This window comes from Danio aesculapii, chromosome 19 (genome assembly GCF_903798145.1).
Source record: "Danio aesculapii chromosome 19, fDanAes4.1, whole genome shotgun sequence".
NCBI lineage: Eukaryota > Metazoa > Chordata > Actinopteri > Cypriniformes > Danionidae > Danio > Danio aesculapii.
The window spans coordinates 51553982-51571323 of NC_079453.1; the positions used below are offsets into that span (position 1 = coordinate 51553982).

The 17342-nt window shown below is 41.9% G+C and overlaps 1 protein-coding gene across 2 annotated transcripts; it reads right to left on the bottom strand.

The window, feature by feature from the left end:
- Position 1: 1 nt before the first annotated feature.
- Positions 2–11735, bottom strand: utp18 (UTP18 small subunit processome component). Of its 2 annotated transcripts, none has more exons than XM_056479118.1 (13): positions 11435–11735; positions 10869–11017; positions 10698–10793; positions 10474–10541; positions 7694–7782; positions 7388–7513; positions 4800–4974; positions 4543–4643; positions 4251–4341; positions 3867–3990; positions 1028–1202; positions 684–826; positions 2–180 (listed from the first exon to the last, which is right to left on the bottom strand). In XM_056479118.1, exons 1-13 carry the CDS (start codon positions 11597–11599, stop codon positions 156–158), a joined length of 1527 nt encoding a protein of 508 aa, XP_056335093.1. In that variant the 5' UTR covers positions 11600–11735; the 3' UTR covers positions 2–155. The 2 variants fall into 2 exon arrangements, with proteins under 2 accessions (XP_056335093.1, XP_056335092.1); XM_056479117.1 differs by having other exon boundaries at positions 7694–7785.
- Between the last annotated feature and the right edge of the window lie 5607 nt (positions 11736–17342).

Below are 17342 nucleotides of genomic sequence, written 5' to 3' on the forward strand. Positions count from 1 at the left end.
ATGTGTGTGTGTTTATTCATTCAAACAAACTGTACATATAAAACCCTCAAAGACCAGCAGAGCATCATCAATGCAGGACACAGACGGGGAACGCTCCGGTTATTGATTATAGATCAGACTTCAGTCATTAGATCTGCTGTGTGCAGTGTTCATCTTCAGAAGTCAGAATAATGAAGAAGCCTGAAGACAAAACAGAAGAGCAGACGATTATAAAGCAGCAGACAGAGCAATCCTCTCACTGTACACACTCATCATCATCATCATCATCATCATCATCAAACACTGATGGAGCGACGCGGCGGTCAGGAAACTGCTGATGTAGAGCAGATCAGCTCTCGATCAGGGCTAATCAATAATAAAACTCCACCATTCAGCAGAACGGCTGGCTATTCTAAACTCATTTCCAGATGCTTATTCACTCCATAACTCAGCATCCATCATCTAATCTCCTGAATTAAAGCGTCGATCATGTTTATCAGTTCATACAGCACACACACCGGAACCAGCAGAGCGTCCGCAACACATTCAGTGTGTGTGCTCTTCAACATGCTCCGGTGTACAACACACTAGACATATTCAACACTGTTTAGGGTGGATAGTATATGAATAGTGCTGCAGCATGGTTCTCTGCCTGCGTGTGTGTGTGTGTGTGTGTGTGTGTGCGTGTGTGTGTGTGTGCAGACCTGAAGAGCAGCGCAGCTCCTTTATTATTGGCCACAGACAGGAAGCCGCTCCTCGGGGAGAAATCCAGACTCTGAGTACGGAAGATGGTCTTCTTACGGAACTGTGGGAAATTACTGAAGACTGTAAAGCTGGGCAGATGAACCTGAGGAGGACACACACTGATCAGGACAACACGACAGCATCATTACAGAGAGATCACTGCACACCAATAACCCTGCCGCAGACCACATCACAACTCCACAGCCCTGCAGGAGTGTATCAGCGTACACACCAGCACCAGCGCAGCTAAACACACAGCAGATGGACATTACTGATCATCAACACTACTGATCATCTACTGTACCAGTCGGCAGGCCTCGTCGTCCGCTCGGGAGCCGATGGCCAGGATCTCAGACGTGCTGTTGAAGCTCAGACTCGTGGCCGGCGTCAGCAGGTTCATCACGGCCTTCAGCGGTTTGGGCTCCGAGAGCTGCAGACAGTCTGACTGAGAGTAGATGTTGACCACACCGCTCTGAGAACTACACACACACACACAGACACACATACACACACAGACACACACACACACACACACACACACACACACACACACACACACACACAGACACAGAATTAAATCCTCTAGTCAGAGTAGAGCTGGACAATAATTTGGGTTCAATATCTGTGATGTGATTTTTAAACCCGTTTCTGATATTTCAATATTAATCTGCATATATATATATTAGTGTATATAAAATCTTATACATTATCACTGAATAACAGTCAGTGCTCAGCCGTCAGAAACAGCGTGATGTCAGTTGCGTGATGGCGTACATCACCGACACGCTGCCAGCGCTCAGCAGTAGGTTAAGCTCCAGCACAAGGTTTTAGCTTCAGAATGAGTGCCCTGAACACAGATGTGAATGATCAAGCTTCCACAAGAATACAGATGAACTAGTTGATAAGACAGTAAAGGCTGATGCAGTGGTGTGGAAGCGGTTCGGCTTTTTGAGTTCTGATAAACTTAATCAAAGTCAGCTTTATTGTCAATTCAACCGCATGAACAGGACATATAGAGAATCCAAATGACGTTACTCTCAGACCCTGGGTGCCTAACATATTATATTAATACAATAAGTAGAGTTTTAGAAAAGAATTTACAATCAATACAATCATACACAAAATATCATCTGAAAATATACATTAAATGTAGAAAAAATTATTAAAATGAGTAAACAATACAACAGACTGAAGGGTCACCAAAACACCATGTTTGAGCTGTTGACAGTCCTGTGTGTGTCCCGCGCTGCTATAAACACGATGAGGACACATATACTCCACTAAAAGTGAAAATTGGTTGTTTTTGCGGTATTTTGAGCAAATTCATTCTTCCTAATCTTTGAAGCTGCGTCACGGAGATTAGATCCGTGTGTGTATTCCAGCGTGGAGAGTGGATGTCTGTACTGGCGAGTGCATTGTGACGTCTCTGAGTGTGCAGCATTCATTCATGAGAAAGACTCGGTTCAAACCAATCAACACGCTCTATTGTGAATACAGAATTAATGAATGCAACTTCATTAATATGCATGACAGCTTCGAAGACTGGTTTCACCTGTTACAGTGTTCAGACTGCAGAGAGATGCCACGTCGTGCTGCCGAAACAAGTGGAAGAAGAAGAATTTGGAGACACGGGTCGTCAGTGTTGTGTTTATTAATGTGCTGCACTAGGTAAAGTTAGTTGGCATCATCAGCTGTACTCTATCAGTGTTTAAAGACAGACCTCAGTCTAAATGATTTAGTTACGGAGTTAACAGTTCGTTAACATCACTACAATATTATAGTACAATATTACAGGCTGAGAGATCTGCTGTAAATGCTGCTCTCCTAATGTAAACACTGCAATCTAACTATTACTGTCGTCTAAGATTTTCGCTGCATTGTGTGACAGGATAGTCTGCACACTGCCTCTGTGTAAATCAGCGCGTGCTCAAACGGAAACTCCCATTCTTATGCAAACGCTCCCCTCTTTTCCAACCCTGACACTCCCACCCAAACTGAGCTGGACACACCCACTTTCCTGACTTTTTCCAAACTAGAGGTGTGAACACACCCTACTGAGACGGGGGGAGGGGGGGGGGGGTGTTTCATGGCCCTTTAAAGTTTCAGTGCTCTGCAAAATGTGCCGGAGAGTGGTGCCGACTAGCAGCGGGAACACATCAAATCTGCTCCACCATTTGAAGCAGTTCCACCCGAGACAGAACATACAGAGTCAGAAGATGAAGTTTCAGCCAACCTGTCACCTCACCATCACCACCATCCACCTCCCCGACACCAGCACTGTCAGAAGAGAAGGCAATGAAGCAAACACAGATGACTGTGAGGCGCTGTGTAGGAGTTAAAGCAACCTGCGCTCATCAACACATACATGAAACACGTGCATATACACCTATAAACTACTCACACATACACATCGCTCTATAGGGGAGTAATTTATAGTAGGGGTCTTCAAACTGTGGGGGGCGCCAGCACCTGTTAAAGGGGGCGCGAGAACCTGAGGCGTGCAGTCCTCCACCTCAAGGGGGATCTCCACACAGAGGATTAACGCTCACTGCAGAAACCGACGGCCTGTGAGCATCAAAGCCACACATGTATGATGAACAGCACATACAACACGGATTCACATGCATCACGATCAATAACGAGCCGCTCCACAGTGTGTGGGGTGTTCAGAGGTCCATGCGACTGACAGTTTAACCCCTGTGAAACCGGTGCGTCACTTACAGACCAAACATCAGATGGTGAAAGATGAACCAGTCGACTTCTCTCCACATAAAGAATCAGGAAAGTGAACATCACATTTCTGTCCTGTTTCTATTCTTTATTGATGTAAGAGGCTGGAGCTAATATAGACTCTGCTAATTCAGTTTGCAGACATTTGTGGGTCCAGACGCTGTGTGTGTTCTGGGCAGTTTCTCCTGGCTTTTTAATATTGTCCACATCGATATCAGAGCTATATCGCAACGCCAGAAATTAAGAAACATATCGTGATGTACATTTCTGCCACATCGTCCAGCGCCAGGTCAGAGCGGCTGCAGTTATCTGTCATTTTAATGGTCAGTTTGAGTTCCTGCAGTAACACACACACACACACACACACACACACACACACACACACACACACACACACTCACACTCACACTCACCCGCAGGCCAGATATCGTCCATCTCTGGACACACACAGGGACGTTGCTCTGACGCAGCCTTCATCAGTGAACTTCTTCACACACCGACTGCTCGGCACATCCCAGATAAACACCTCACCATCCTCTGTCACACACACACGAATGCACGCGCACACACAGGAAAATCAGTACAGGTGGACACATCAACAAACACACACACAGAATAACAGACAGCAGTTGTGTGTGTGTGTGTGTGTGCGCGTGTAAAGTTGCTCTAATGGACAGAAAGCAGCGTCTCTGTGCTGGTGTGTGTGTGTGTGTGTGTGTGTGTGTGTGTGTGTAAAGTTGCTCTAATGGACAGAAAGCAGCGTCTCTGTGCTGGTGTGTGTGTGTGTGTATGCTTACCGGAGCTGCTGAAGATGGTGTTACCGTCTGCGGTGAAACCGGTGCTGCACACACGGCCGTTCAGCTTCATACTGCGCACAACCTCTCTCGTCTGAAGAGAAAACACACACACACACACACTATACTGAACGATCGTGGAGAAAACCAACACAGAAATCACTGACACACACACACACACACACACACACACACACACACACACACTCCAGCTTCATGAAGAACAGATGGAGATCAGTGAGACTCTAAATCAGGACTGCTTCCTCTCAGAACAGGAAGTGCAGGGCTGCGATACCTTTGTGGTCATGAGATGGAGATATCCAGAGGATCCCGACAGCAGGAGGAACTTTCCATCTGGAGAGACCTGGAAGTCTGAGACCCTCTGCTCACGGAGACCTGCCGGACACACACACACACACACACACTGCTGAAGCGGAGTCACGAGTGTTTATCTGCTGCAGCTGACAGACGGAGCAGCACTGCGCTGTGTGTGTGTGTGTGTGTGTGTGTGTGTGTGTGTGTGTGTGTGAGAGACGCCGCTCCTGATCTCACCTCTCACACTGGTGACGGGGATGACCCTGCCCTCCATCATGTCGTAGATGTAGAAGAGTTTATTCCTCATGCCTGTGGCCACGATCTGCTCTCCGTCAGCGCTGAACGCAGCTCTCCTCACCGGGAACTTCTCCAGGTGCACCGTCTGGATCTTTGGGTTACTCTTCCCATCCACCTGTGCAGGAGAGGAGCAGCAGTGAGGAGATGAACTCACACACACACACACACACACACACACACACACACACACACACACACACACACACACACACACACACACACACACACACACACACACACACACACACACACACACACAGTGGTCTGGCTTGTGAATGTACAGATCAGCACACACTCACAGCAGCAGGGTTAGCTCTGCATATACATTGAAGACTGTAAGACCATGCAGATTAAACTCAGACTAATATAAAGCCCCAGGCACATCACACCAATCGCTCTCCATTTCAGGATGAGTTCCTTGACGCTGGGTTTTGACGCTGGGTGTCGTGGGGTTTGGTAAACGTCAAACAGGCGTCGTGACACAACACTCAATGGTTTCGTCTCCTGTAATGTGGCATAGTTCACCACAACCGACAGCATGCCTGCGACGCCTCACGACACCAGCGCAGAGAGTCCAGCGGGATTCATTTTCTTCTCGTTCTTCAGGATGAGCTCCGTCATGTGGGCGACACTAGCCAATAGGAGCGCATCATTTCATCGGTTATTTTAGCAGGTGCTGCCGTTCATGCACCAATCAGGTGATCAGAAAACAGGCTGCACATTTACTTCACAGGTGGATCAGATCAGTCATTGGTAGACCCACATGGAGTCTGCGCACGCAGAATTCAGCAGATATTTAGCCATCATTAATTCTGTTTTGTTTACTGGAGTAAATGTGTGTAAATCTATATTTATTCAGTTCTTAAATTACAGTAATATTATTGACTAATATGAACATGTTGATCTGGATTTATGTACAGTGCAGTGTGTACAGTCATATTCTCTGTCTTTCAGTAGAGATATTATATGAGAGACTTGCTTTGTTCACCAAATGAAGTGGATCTGATTGGATTTGCATTGTAAACATTAAATAAAAGTTAAAGGTGTTATGCTTTATTTCATATATTAAGGTTTTAGTTATGAGACTCCCACAATCATTCAGCACAAATCCACAGATTTTTACCAAAATTCTCTGCAGAAATAGCAAATAACATCCACAGACTCCCTACTCCCCTCCCGTCTGGCCCTGCTCATTGGTTATGCAGACTTTGACTAAGTTTTCTCGAATATTGAAGCGTTTTAAACAGTTTTATTTCAGACTGGCACACATGTGCAGACGTCTCCATCTCACAGCCAGTTCCTCTCATCCTTCAGCAGAGTTAGTTCCTCTGGGGTAATCTGTGAGCATGTTCAGTGCTGTGAATACACTGCAGACGCATCTCCTGCTTATTCAGACGTGTCATTAACAGTGAAAACAGTTTAATATCGGCGTCTCTCACACGGTCAATATTACACTTTCATTTAGGCTCCATTATTATTTTATTCAACAAACCAGCACGGCAGATCGTGTTCTGTGCATGCGCTTCACCTCAGATATTATTCGTCTTTATAGATCACTGACCAACAAAACAAACATTAGAATTACGTTAAAGATTAAACCAAAGGAAAACCGTTTCAACAAGAGATTTAGTCAAACCTTTTAAGACCTTTAAGACTCTTTCCATACATTTTAAGACCCTATAGCCACTTTAGGTAACAACCAGAAACACTGGCGAGATTTTAACGTACAGTATATTTACTAAATATTAATATAAGAAACTAATCCAAATCTAAAATACTGAAACACTGAGTAAACATCTGTTAAGTCTAGATAATTCAGCGGGTGGGTACCTGTAGAACTGCAGGAATGATGGTGTAGCCTTGATTATTGCAGTAAACACAGCAGCAGGATGTCAAATCTAGCAGGATTTATTGATTTGATGAACTACACATCATTCTGATATCTGCAGATTTATTTCAGGCAAACTTTAGCATCCACTGCATGATCAAACATGATCTAGAGTTTAATAGCTAGCACACGAGCATTAAAGACTTATTAATTTCTCTACACTGCTTTATCAACTTCTAATACTTTATGAGCCCGCGGTCACGCTGTGATTGCATCTGATTTTTCCTCGGTGCTGATGTGCTTTCGTTTTCTCCATCTCACTCGCGGTGAGTTCAGGCCGGGGAGAGTTTAATAAGCAGGGAAATAAACATTTAGATTATAAAGAAAATATCTTAATATTAAAACAGAATCGTGAGTTTGAGTCTGTCGTGAGGAACGCCCTTAATAATGCAGAGATCAGCTGTCTGCAAGCGTCAGTGTTTATCGAGATAAGATAAACATCGTTACAGCAGCACGTCTGACCGCTTGAGGAAATAACGATCGCCATAGACGACACTGGATGCCTGATCGTGAAGGAGCGAGCAGTCTGGCACATCTCTTACCCACGACAAGCCAAGACTTTATCAAGGAAAACAGAACCAATAATAATAATAACGGCACAATCTGACATGACTTTCGTAATCAACAATAACGATCATACCTGGAAGAGTGAGACGCAGTGGTCGAGGCCGGCCGTCATCACGATCTGAGCCGACGGGTGAAACTGCACTGCGGTCAGCTGAGCCTCAGACACACACTCGCTATTCGCATTCAAACACTTCTTTATCTGAAAGAGACAAACACTGTCAGACCAGACGCTTCACACACACACACACACACACACACAGACAGACACACACACACACACACACACACACACACACACACAGACAGACACAGACAGACAGACACACACAAACACACACAAACACACACAGAGCGGTGTGTGCAGTAATGAACGCAGTACTCGGATCACTCCTCTCGGCAGGCTGTCTGATGAGCTGATGAAGTTAGCGGTCCTCCTCAGCAGATCTTCATCTTCATCATCATCTTCATCTGCTGTATATAAAGAGAGACATTACCATCACTGATCAGCAACCCACAGCGGACAGGAGAGTGTGTTTCAGCAGCTCAGTGTGTGTGTGTGTGTGTGTGTGTGTGTGTGTGTGTGTGTGTGTGTGTTTGATACACAGGGTGTTTATCTATTTGACCAATCAGATGACGCCATACTATCCTTACTCTAGTGCTCACTGTAGAGTGTTCACTGTAGAGTGTTCACTGTATTGTGTTTACTATAGAGTGTTCACTGTAGAGTGTTCACTGTAGTGTGTTCACTGTAGTGTGTTCACTGTAGTGTGTTCACTGTAGAGCGTTCACTGTAGAGCGTTCACTGTAGAGCGTTCACTGTAGAGTGTTCTCTGCAGTGTGTTCAGTCTAGTGTTCACTGTATTGTGTTTACTGTAGAGTGTTCACTGTAGTGTGTTCACTGTAGTGTGTTCACTGTAGTGTGTTCACTGTAGTGTGTTCACTGTAGAGTGTTCACTGTAGAGTGTTCACTGTAGTGTGCTCACTGTAGTGTTCACTTTAGTGTGTTCACTGTAGTGTGTTCACTGTAGTGTTCACTGTAGTGTTCACTGTAAAGTGTTTACTGTAGAGTGTTCACTGTAGTGTGTTCATTGTAGTGTTCACTGTAGTGTGTTCACTGTAGTGTGTTTACTCTAATGTTCACTGTAGAGTGTTTACTCTAGTGTTCACAGTATTGTGTTTACTCTAGTATTCACTGTTGAGTGTTTACTTTAGTGTTCACTGTAGAGTGTTTACTCTAGTGTTCACTGTAGTGTGTTAGTCTAGTATTCATTGTAGTGTGTTTACTCTAGTGTTCACTGTAGTGTTTACTCTAGTATTCACTGTTGAGTGTTTACTTTAGTGTTCACTGTAGAGTGTTTACTCTAGTGTTCACTGTAGAGTGTTTACTCTAGTGTTCACTGTAGAGTGTTTACTCTAGTGTTCACTGTAGAGTGTTTACTCTAGTGTTCACTGTAGAGTGTTTACTCTAGTGTTCACTGTGGTGCGTTTACTCTAGTGTTCACTGTAGTGCGTTTACTCTAGTGTTCACTGTAGAGTGTTTACTCTAGTGTTCACTGTGGTGTGTTTACTCTAGTGTTCACTGTAGTGTGTTTACTCTAGTGTTCACTGTAGAGTGTTTACTCTAGTGTTCACTGTGGTGTGTTTACTCTAGTGTTCACTGTAGTGTGTTTACTCTAGTGTTCACTGTAGTGTGTTTACTCTAGTGTTCACTGTAGTGTGTTTACTCTAGTGTTCACTGTAGTGTGTTTACTCTAGTGTGCACTGTAGTGTGTTTACTCTAGTGTGCACTGTAGTGTGTTTACTCTAGTGTTCACTGTAGAGTGTTCAGTCTAGTGTTCACTGCAGTGTGTTCAGTCTAGTGTTCACTGCAGTGTGTTCAGTCTAGTGTTCACTGTAGTGTGTTCACTGTAGAGTGTTCAGTCTAGTGTTCACTGTAGTGTGTTCACTGTAGAGTGTTCAGTCTAGTGTTCACTGTAGTGTGTTTACTCTAGTGTTCACTGTAGTGTGTTTACTCTAGTGTTCACTGTAGTGTGTTTACTATAGTGTTTACTGTAGAGTGTTTACTCTAGTGTTCACTGTAGTGTGTTTACTCTAGTGTTCACTGTAGTGTGTTTACTATAGTGTTTACTGTAGAGTGTTTACTCTAGTGTTCACTGTACAGTGTTTATTCTAGTGTTCACTGTAGAATGTTTACTCTAGTGTTCACTGTAGTGTGTTTACTCTAGTGTTCACTGTAGAGTGTTTACTCTAGTGTTCACTGTAGAGTGTTTACTCTAGTGTTCACTGTAGAGTGTTTACTCTAGTGTTCACTGTAGAGTGTTTACTCTAGTGTTCACTGTAGTGTGTTTACTCTAGTGTTCACTGTAGTGTTTACTCTAGTGTTCACTGTAGAATGTTTACTCTAGTGTTCACTGTAGTGTGTTTACTATAGTGTTTACTGTAGAGTGTTTACTATAGTGTTTACTGTAGAGTGTTTACTCTAGTGTTCACTGTAGAGTGTTTACTCTAGTGTTCACTGTAGTGTGTTTACTATAGTGTTTACTGTAGAGTGTTTATTCTAGTGTTCACTGTAGAATGTTTACTCTAGTGTTCACTGTAGTGTGTTTACTATAGTGTTTACTGTAGAGTGTTTACTCTAGTGTTCACTGTAGAATGTTTACTCTAGTGTTCACTGTAGTGTGTTTACTCTAGTGTTCACTGTAGAATGTTTACTCTAGTGTTCACTGTAGTGTGTTTACTATAGTGTTTACTGTAGAGTGTTTACTCTAGTGTTCACTGTAGTGTGTTTACTATAGTGTTTACTGTAGAGTGTTTACTATAGTGTTTACTGTAGAGTGTTTATTCTAGTGTTCACTGTAGAATGTTTACTCTAGTGTTCACTGTAGTGTGTTTACTATAGTGTTTACTGTAGAGTGTTTACTCTAGTGTTCACTGTAGTGTGTTTACTCTAGTGTTCACTGTAGTGTGTTTACTCTAGTGTTCACTGTAGTGTGTTTACTCTAGTGTTCACTGTAGAGTGTTTACTCTAGTGTTCACTGTAGTGTGTTTACTATAGTGTTCACTGTAGTGTGTTTACTCTAGTGTTCACTGTAGTGTGTTTACTCTAGTGTTCACTGTAGCGTGTTTACTCTAGTGTTCACTGTAGAGTGTTTTGGTCACCTGTCCTCCGGCTGGTCCTGTGCTCCTCCTCTGCCCAACTCGGTGTGCCACCCATGGCCTTCTGGAACCTGGAGAACACACACACACACACACACACACACACACACACACACACACACACAGTTACAGCTGCAGGTCTCTGAGAGTGTAAATATGTGGATGATTTATCCACGCATGCACACACACAAACACACTCTCTCTCTCACACACACACACACACTCACTGCTCCTTCAGCCGCTGCTGCAGTCTCTGTTTGCTCATCTTGGTCTCTGCGTCGCTCTTCTTCAGCTCTCGGCGGGAGCGGTGCGTCATGTCCACCCTGGAGGAGGAAGAGTCGTCATCTTCATCATCATCATGACACACACACACTGCAGTAAATAAGAATAGTGCTCACTCTTCGTCCTGCTCATCATCCTCATCCTCCCACACTGCTGTCCTGGCTCTCCGGCGGCCCCGGGGACCCTCGCTGCCCTCTGAACACACACTGCGCACTTCATCAGCATCAGCATCATCATCATCATGCTCAAGAAAACTGCTGCTGCCCTGCTCACACACACACACACACAGAGACAGAGAGAGAGAGAGAGAGAGAGAGAGAGAGAGAGAGAGAGAGAGAGAGAGAGAGAGAGAGAGACTGTTAGAAATAGTTCTGAAACACTGGGGTCAGTGTTGTCAATAACCCACCCTGTTCTGAGGTCAGTCATTATTAAGCGCTGTTCTGAGGTCAGTGTTATTGTCATTATTAAGCGCTGTTCTGAGGTCAGTGTTATTGTCATTATTAAGCGCTGTTCTGAGGTCAGTGTTATTGTCATTATTAAGCGCTGTTCTGAGGTCAGTGTTATTGTCATTATTAAGCGCTGTTCTGAGGTCAGTTTTATTGTCATTATTAAGCGCTGTTCTGAGGTCAGTGTCGTCAGTAATTAAGCGCTGTTCTGGGGTCAGTGTTGTGGGGTCTCAGACCTGCTCCAGGCGGCCGCTCAGCTGCTCCTCCGCCCCGAACAGCAGCTCCTCCAGCCGCCGGACCTCCGCCTCCTCCTGTCCGAGAGCTGCGCACTTCTGCCGGTGCTTCATCTGCCGCTCCTCCAGCGGCCGCTTCCTGCTGCCCACACGCGCGGGAGACTCCATTACTGCTGCGGAAAACTTCTTCTTCCTCTGTGGACTTTACTGGCGGCTGGCACGCAGAAAACTACAGTCCGACCGCTTGGATATCCACACGTGCACAACAACAGCAGAGCAAACACTTCCGCTGCAGAAGGCGCCCTGCGCTCTACCGCTGCCGCAGGACAGGAGAGGAACTGCCGTCGCAGGAGGAACTGCAGCTGCCCGAACAAAACACGCTGACAGTGTGCAGGCTAACATGATCATAATACATCAATAAAACTAGTGATGGTGAAATGAAGCTTTCTGAACCAGTCAAGCGCTCGACTCAATTGTATTGGAAAAGGGTTCGTTACTCGAAGCTTTCTAAATCAGACTCGATGAGGACCTCTGCTGGTTAGAGTGTGGGAGAGCACTGTGTTGCAATAATGTCAAATGTTCACAACTGACCATCTCATTCATGTAGTAATACAACAACAGTAATATAAACAAATAACTCAATTACTGCAGTTTTCACACATAAGGTATATTACATTACACCACAGATGACTGATGTAGAATCTAAAGGTATTCAAAAGATTTTACATTCATCGACTCCAACTGGTCCTTCATCTAGCCGCTCATCCCAAGCGGGGATCGAACCAGCGATTCCTGCATGGGAGGCGAATGCTCTAGGCTGTGAGTGAGGCATTCGGGCTGCACTCGCCAGCTGGTCTCCGTTAACCACTATACTACGATATGCAGTGGTTTTCTTTAAAGATAGTTGTAAAAATACGCTAATACACTTTAGTATGCTTCAAAACCTTTTCACTGTAAGTTACTGTTGTATTTTAGTTTAATTACTGGTGTGTGGGACCGCTGCAGTGCTTTGAAACAGTAGAAATGTATGTAATCGACGCCTAATCTCTCTCTATACTTTACTAACTCATGGGGGTGTTTAAACCTTTGAATCAAAATTCGAAGCCGTCACGTGGGTATAGGCGAAAATGAAGCTTCGGACGTCACTGATCACGTGATCATGGCAAAACGAATCGAGCTCCGGTACACTGCTTCACTGACATGCTTCAAAGCCTCGGCGCACAACGTCACATCACTAAATAAAACCCTTTCACCAGTGTCATACTGAGCATCAAAGTCTCTCTAATGCCCTGTACATATCCTGGTGACTTTGAGAGAGGGTTGAGGCTTGATACTGAATGATTTTCTGAAGTGATGATGACCGCTGAGCTGTGCTGGCTATAACCAGAGGCGGAGAGAGTATAAAAGCTTCTACTCATGTAAAAGCGCTGTTACTTACTAAACATCTACTGAAGTAACAGTAGAGTTACATGTCTATAAATCTACTGAAGTAACAGTAGAGTAGAGTTACATGTCTATAAATCTACTGAAGTAACAGTAGAGTTACATGTCTATAAATCTACTGAAGTGAAAGTAGAGTTACATGTCTATAAATCTACTGAAGTAACAGTAGAGTTACATGTCTATAAATCTACTGAAGTAACAGTAGAGTTACATGTCTATAAATCTACTGAAGTAACAGTAGAGTTACATGTCTATAAATCTACTGAAGTAACAGTAGAGTTACATGTCTATAAATCTACTGAAGTAACAGTAGAGTTACATGTCTATAAATCTACTGAAGTAACAGTAGAGTTACATGTCTATAAATCTACTGAAGTAACAGTAGAGTTACATGTCTATAAATCTACTGAAGTAACAGTAGAGTTACATGTCTATAAATCTACTGAAGTAACAGTAGAGTTACATGTCTATAAATCTACTGAAGTAACAGTAGAGTTACATGTCTATAAATCTACTGAAGTGAAAGTAGAGTTACATGTCTATAAATCTACTGAAGTAACAGTAGAGTTACATGTCTATAAATCTACTGAAGTGACAGTAGAGTTACATGTCTATAAATCTACTGAAGTAACAGTAGAGTTACATGTCTATAAATCTACTGAAGTGACAGTAGAGTTACATGTCTATAAATCTACTGAAGTAACAGTAGAGTTACATGTCTATAAATCTACTGAAGTAACAGTAGAGTTACATGTCTATAAATCTACTGAAGTAACAGTAGAGTTACATGTCTATAAATCTACTGAAGTAACAGTAGAGTTACATGTCTATAAATCTACTGAAGTAACAGTAGAGTTACATGTCTATAAATCTACTGAAGTAACAGTAGAGTTACATGTCTATAAATCTACTGAAGTAACAGTAGAGTTACATGTCTATAAATCTACTGAAGTAACAGTAGAGTTACATGTCTATAAATCTACTGAAGTAACAGTAGAGTTACATGTCTATAAATCTACTGAAGTAACAGTAGAGTTACATGTCTATAAATCTACTGAAGTGAAAGTAGAGTTACATGTCTATAAATCTACTGAAGTAACAGTAGAGTTACATGTCTATAAATCTACTGAAGTAACAGTAGAGTTACATGTCTATAAATCTACTGAAGTAACAGTAGAGTAGAGTTACATGTCTATAAATCTACTGAAGTAACAGTAGAGTTACATGTCTATAAATCTACTGAAGTAACAGTAGAGTTACATGTCTATAAATCTACTGAAGTAACAGTAGAGTAGAGTTACATGTCTATAAATCTACTGAAGTGACAGTAGAGTTACATGTCTATAAATCTACTGAAGTGACAGTAAAAATTCACTCATTAAAATGTCCTCATGGTGAGTAAAGAGTCACTATTCTCAAACTCTGCTGCAGCATCTGCTGTTAGCTCAATTGTGCACAGACAGTTTTGCTCCAGCTCCCCGTTAATATCTAATCCTGATGCTAACGAACATTAGCAATGTTACGGACACAGTTGGGCAAGTTACTTCCACAATGTACATTAATATAGTTAGGCTGCTGTCATTTCTGTTTTGTAATATTAATGTCTCAGAAATGTGTTAAACTGCTTTTGTTTTACTTTCAGGTTACTTTAACCACAATAACCACAGAAATATGACTACATTAAGGATGTCTGTTTTCAAATACATTTAGCTATTAATTGTAATTATTCAGAGATGTTTGCTTGTGTAAGGCGTCTGACAGCAGCCAGTGCTCCACACAGAGATCTGATCATTTGACATCTTTTCTTTTAAATATTATATTTACACTGTAAAAATGCAGCGTTCCACACAATTCATTCATGTTGTCCCAACACAAATTAAGTTAACTTAACACTTTAACTAATTTATGTGGATTGAACATAAAAAATTAAGTTGTCCCAATGAAATCTCAAGAATTGTATTGTTTCAGCTCAATTTAATTAAGTAGTTAGAACAAGTAAAAAAAGTGTAAATATACAGTTGCAGTCAGAGTTATTAGCCCCCCAGTTTATTTTCTTCCCCAATTTCTGTTTAACAGAGAGCCGATTTCTCCAACACATCTCTAATCATAATAGTGTTAATAACTCATCTCTAATAACTGATTTATTTTCTCTTTGTCATGATGACAGTAAATAATATTAGACTAGATATTCTTCAAGACACTTCTATACAGCTTAAAGTCACATTTAAAGGCTTAACTAGGGTAATTAGGGTAAAGTTAGGGTAATTAGGCAAGTTATTGTATAATGATGGTTTGGTCTGTAGACTATTGAGAAAATAAATAGCTTAAAGGGGCTAATAATATTGAGCTTAAAATTATTTGTAAAAAATTAAAAACTGCTTTTATTCTAGCCTAAATAAAACAAATAAGAAGGAAAAATCATTATCAGACATACTGTGAACATTTCCTTGCTTTGTTAATCATAATTTAGGAAATATTTAATAAAGAAAAACAATTAAAAGGGGGCGAATAATTCTGCCTTCAGCTGTATTTATTTTTTACTCAGTAACGGATATGATTTAAAATGTAGTGAAGTACAATACTCTAATCATACTTCAGTAAAAGTAAAATGACAGATTTTAAACTACTCTAAACTCCTCGAGTACAGTAGCGTGAGTAAATGTCATTCGTTATGTTCCACCGCGGGCTAACACAAGCGATACTGCACTCAAACTGGCCGCTGCTCTTGGGAAGTTCAACATTTATTCTGTAAAGATTAAAATATATTCTATAACTGTCTTCAATTACAACAATTAAGACAGACCAGAACACTAAAGCTGCTGTATATGTCCTCTTACAGTCCTACACGATTGTCAGCTGTGCACATTTATTTATGTATCTGTGCACGCATGTTCAGATTATTTTTAATTTTCCTTTATTTTATGATTATAAAACTCTGTTTAAGTTATTTATTAATATCACAGTAGGACACACCTATAGTGTTCTGTGGCAGGGTATGACTGAATCAGACATGTGCACCGCACTGCTCAATGGAAACAGGACAAAAGGTACCATACCGCACCGTATCGCACTGTATCGTACCGGATAGAGTTTGGGAGTACAGCAGAGGGCGGAGCTAGAGTCCGTGCTGACAGCTGATTGGTTATAGTCAACAAGCCAGCAGAATGACAGAAAGCAGCCATTTTATAATTGAGAATACTGATACAGACTTTACCTTACTTTGGGAAAATGTTTAGTTTGGTTTTGTTTATTACAAAGCAGACCCTTTACATAAAGAGAAAAGACATTTCCTTAATCTGCTTATTAACAAAATATCATAAGCATAAGTGTACATTTACAAAGCAAAAACCTGTTTCATATTTAGCTTACTGAAACGCAGAAACTCTTACAAGACAGGCTTTAAAATCAGCTGAAATGTGTGGATTATATACTCCTGCTCCTTACATGTGTGATGGAAAAGCTCTGCTGGTTATATATATTTGTTTTCTTTATAATGTAGGCTACTGTGATTGTATTTTCACTTTTTGCATAATAATAAAATAATGACAGAAAGCGGCATATTTACACACAGACACGACAGCGTAATAATAACACACACATATAATAATAATAATAATAATAATAATAATAATAATAGTAATAATGAGCCATTGGTGAGCTGTAAATAATAAAGCTTGTCATCTCTCTGTGACACACAGCTGCTCGCCATAAGCAGATCTCTGTGTGTGTGTGTGTGTGTGTGTGTATGTGTGTAAGAATGTGAATATATGTGTGTGTGAGTGTCTGTGTGTCCTCTAGTGTACTTGACAAGGGCATCTAAAAGTGTGTGAAGCACCTGTGGCTCTGCTCGGGTCTATTTGTGTGCTGGATCGCTGTGTGTGTGTGTGTTTACTGCTCTTACTCTTATTGTTCTTTACTCCAGCAAACTGCACTGCACTTCAGCACGGCTACACCGCTTTCTCCACCCGTTCAGCAGCGCTCTGATCACACTCCTCATGTCCCTCACAGCCTTCACTCACTGATCCACACAGAGCCAGAGCAGACTACAGAAAACACACAGAGGGGACAGTTCTGGAGATAGAGGAAACAATGAACAGATACACAAACACACACACACATCTAACTACACACGTCTGCTGGTCTACAGTTTAATGTTGATCTCTGCTCTGTCCACTTCTGATGGTGAAGATTCACTGACATTTTACTGACATTTTAGTAAATAATACAGTGTAGAAGGAATAATATCTAGAGAAATGAGTGTGTAGAGTAACAGACACTGTGCTGCTGTTTACAAGGTTTCTGTAGCGTAATATACAACACCAACACACACTGTACAGCACTGCAGACCAGGGAAGATGACAGGAAAGTCAAATTTCACATGAGTATTGACATTCAGAAGCAGAAATAAAGAATAAAAACATAACTCAGATATTTCAACAGTGTCCATATATACCTGATATACTGATCA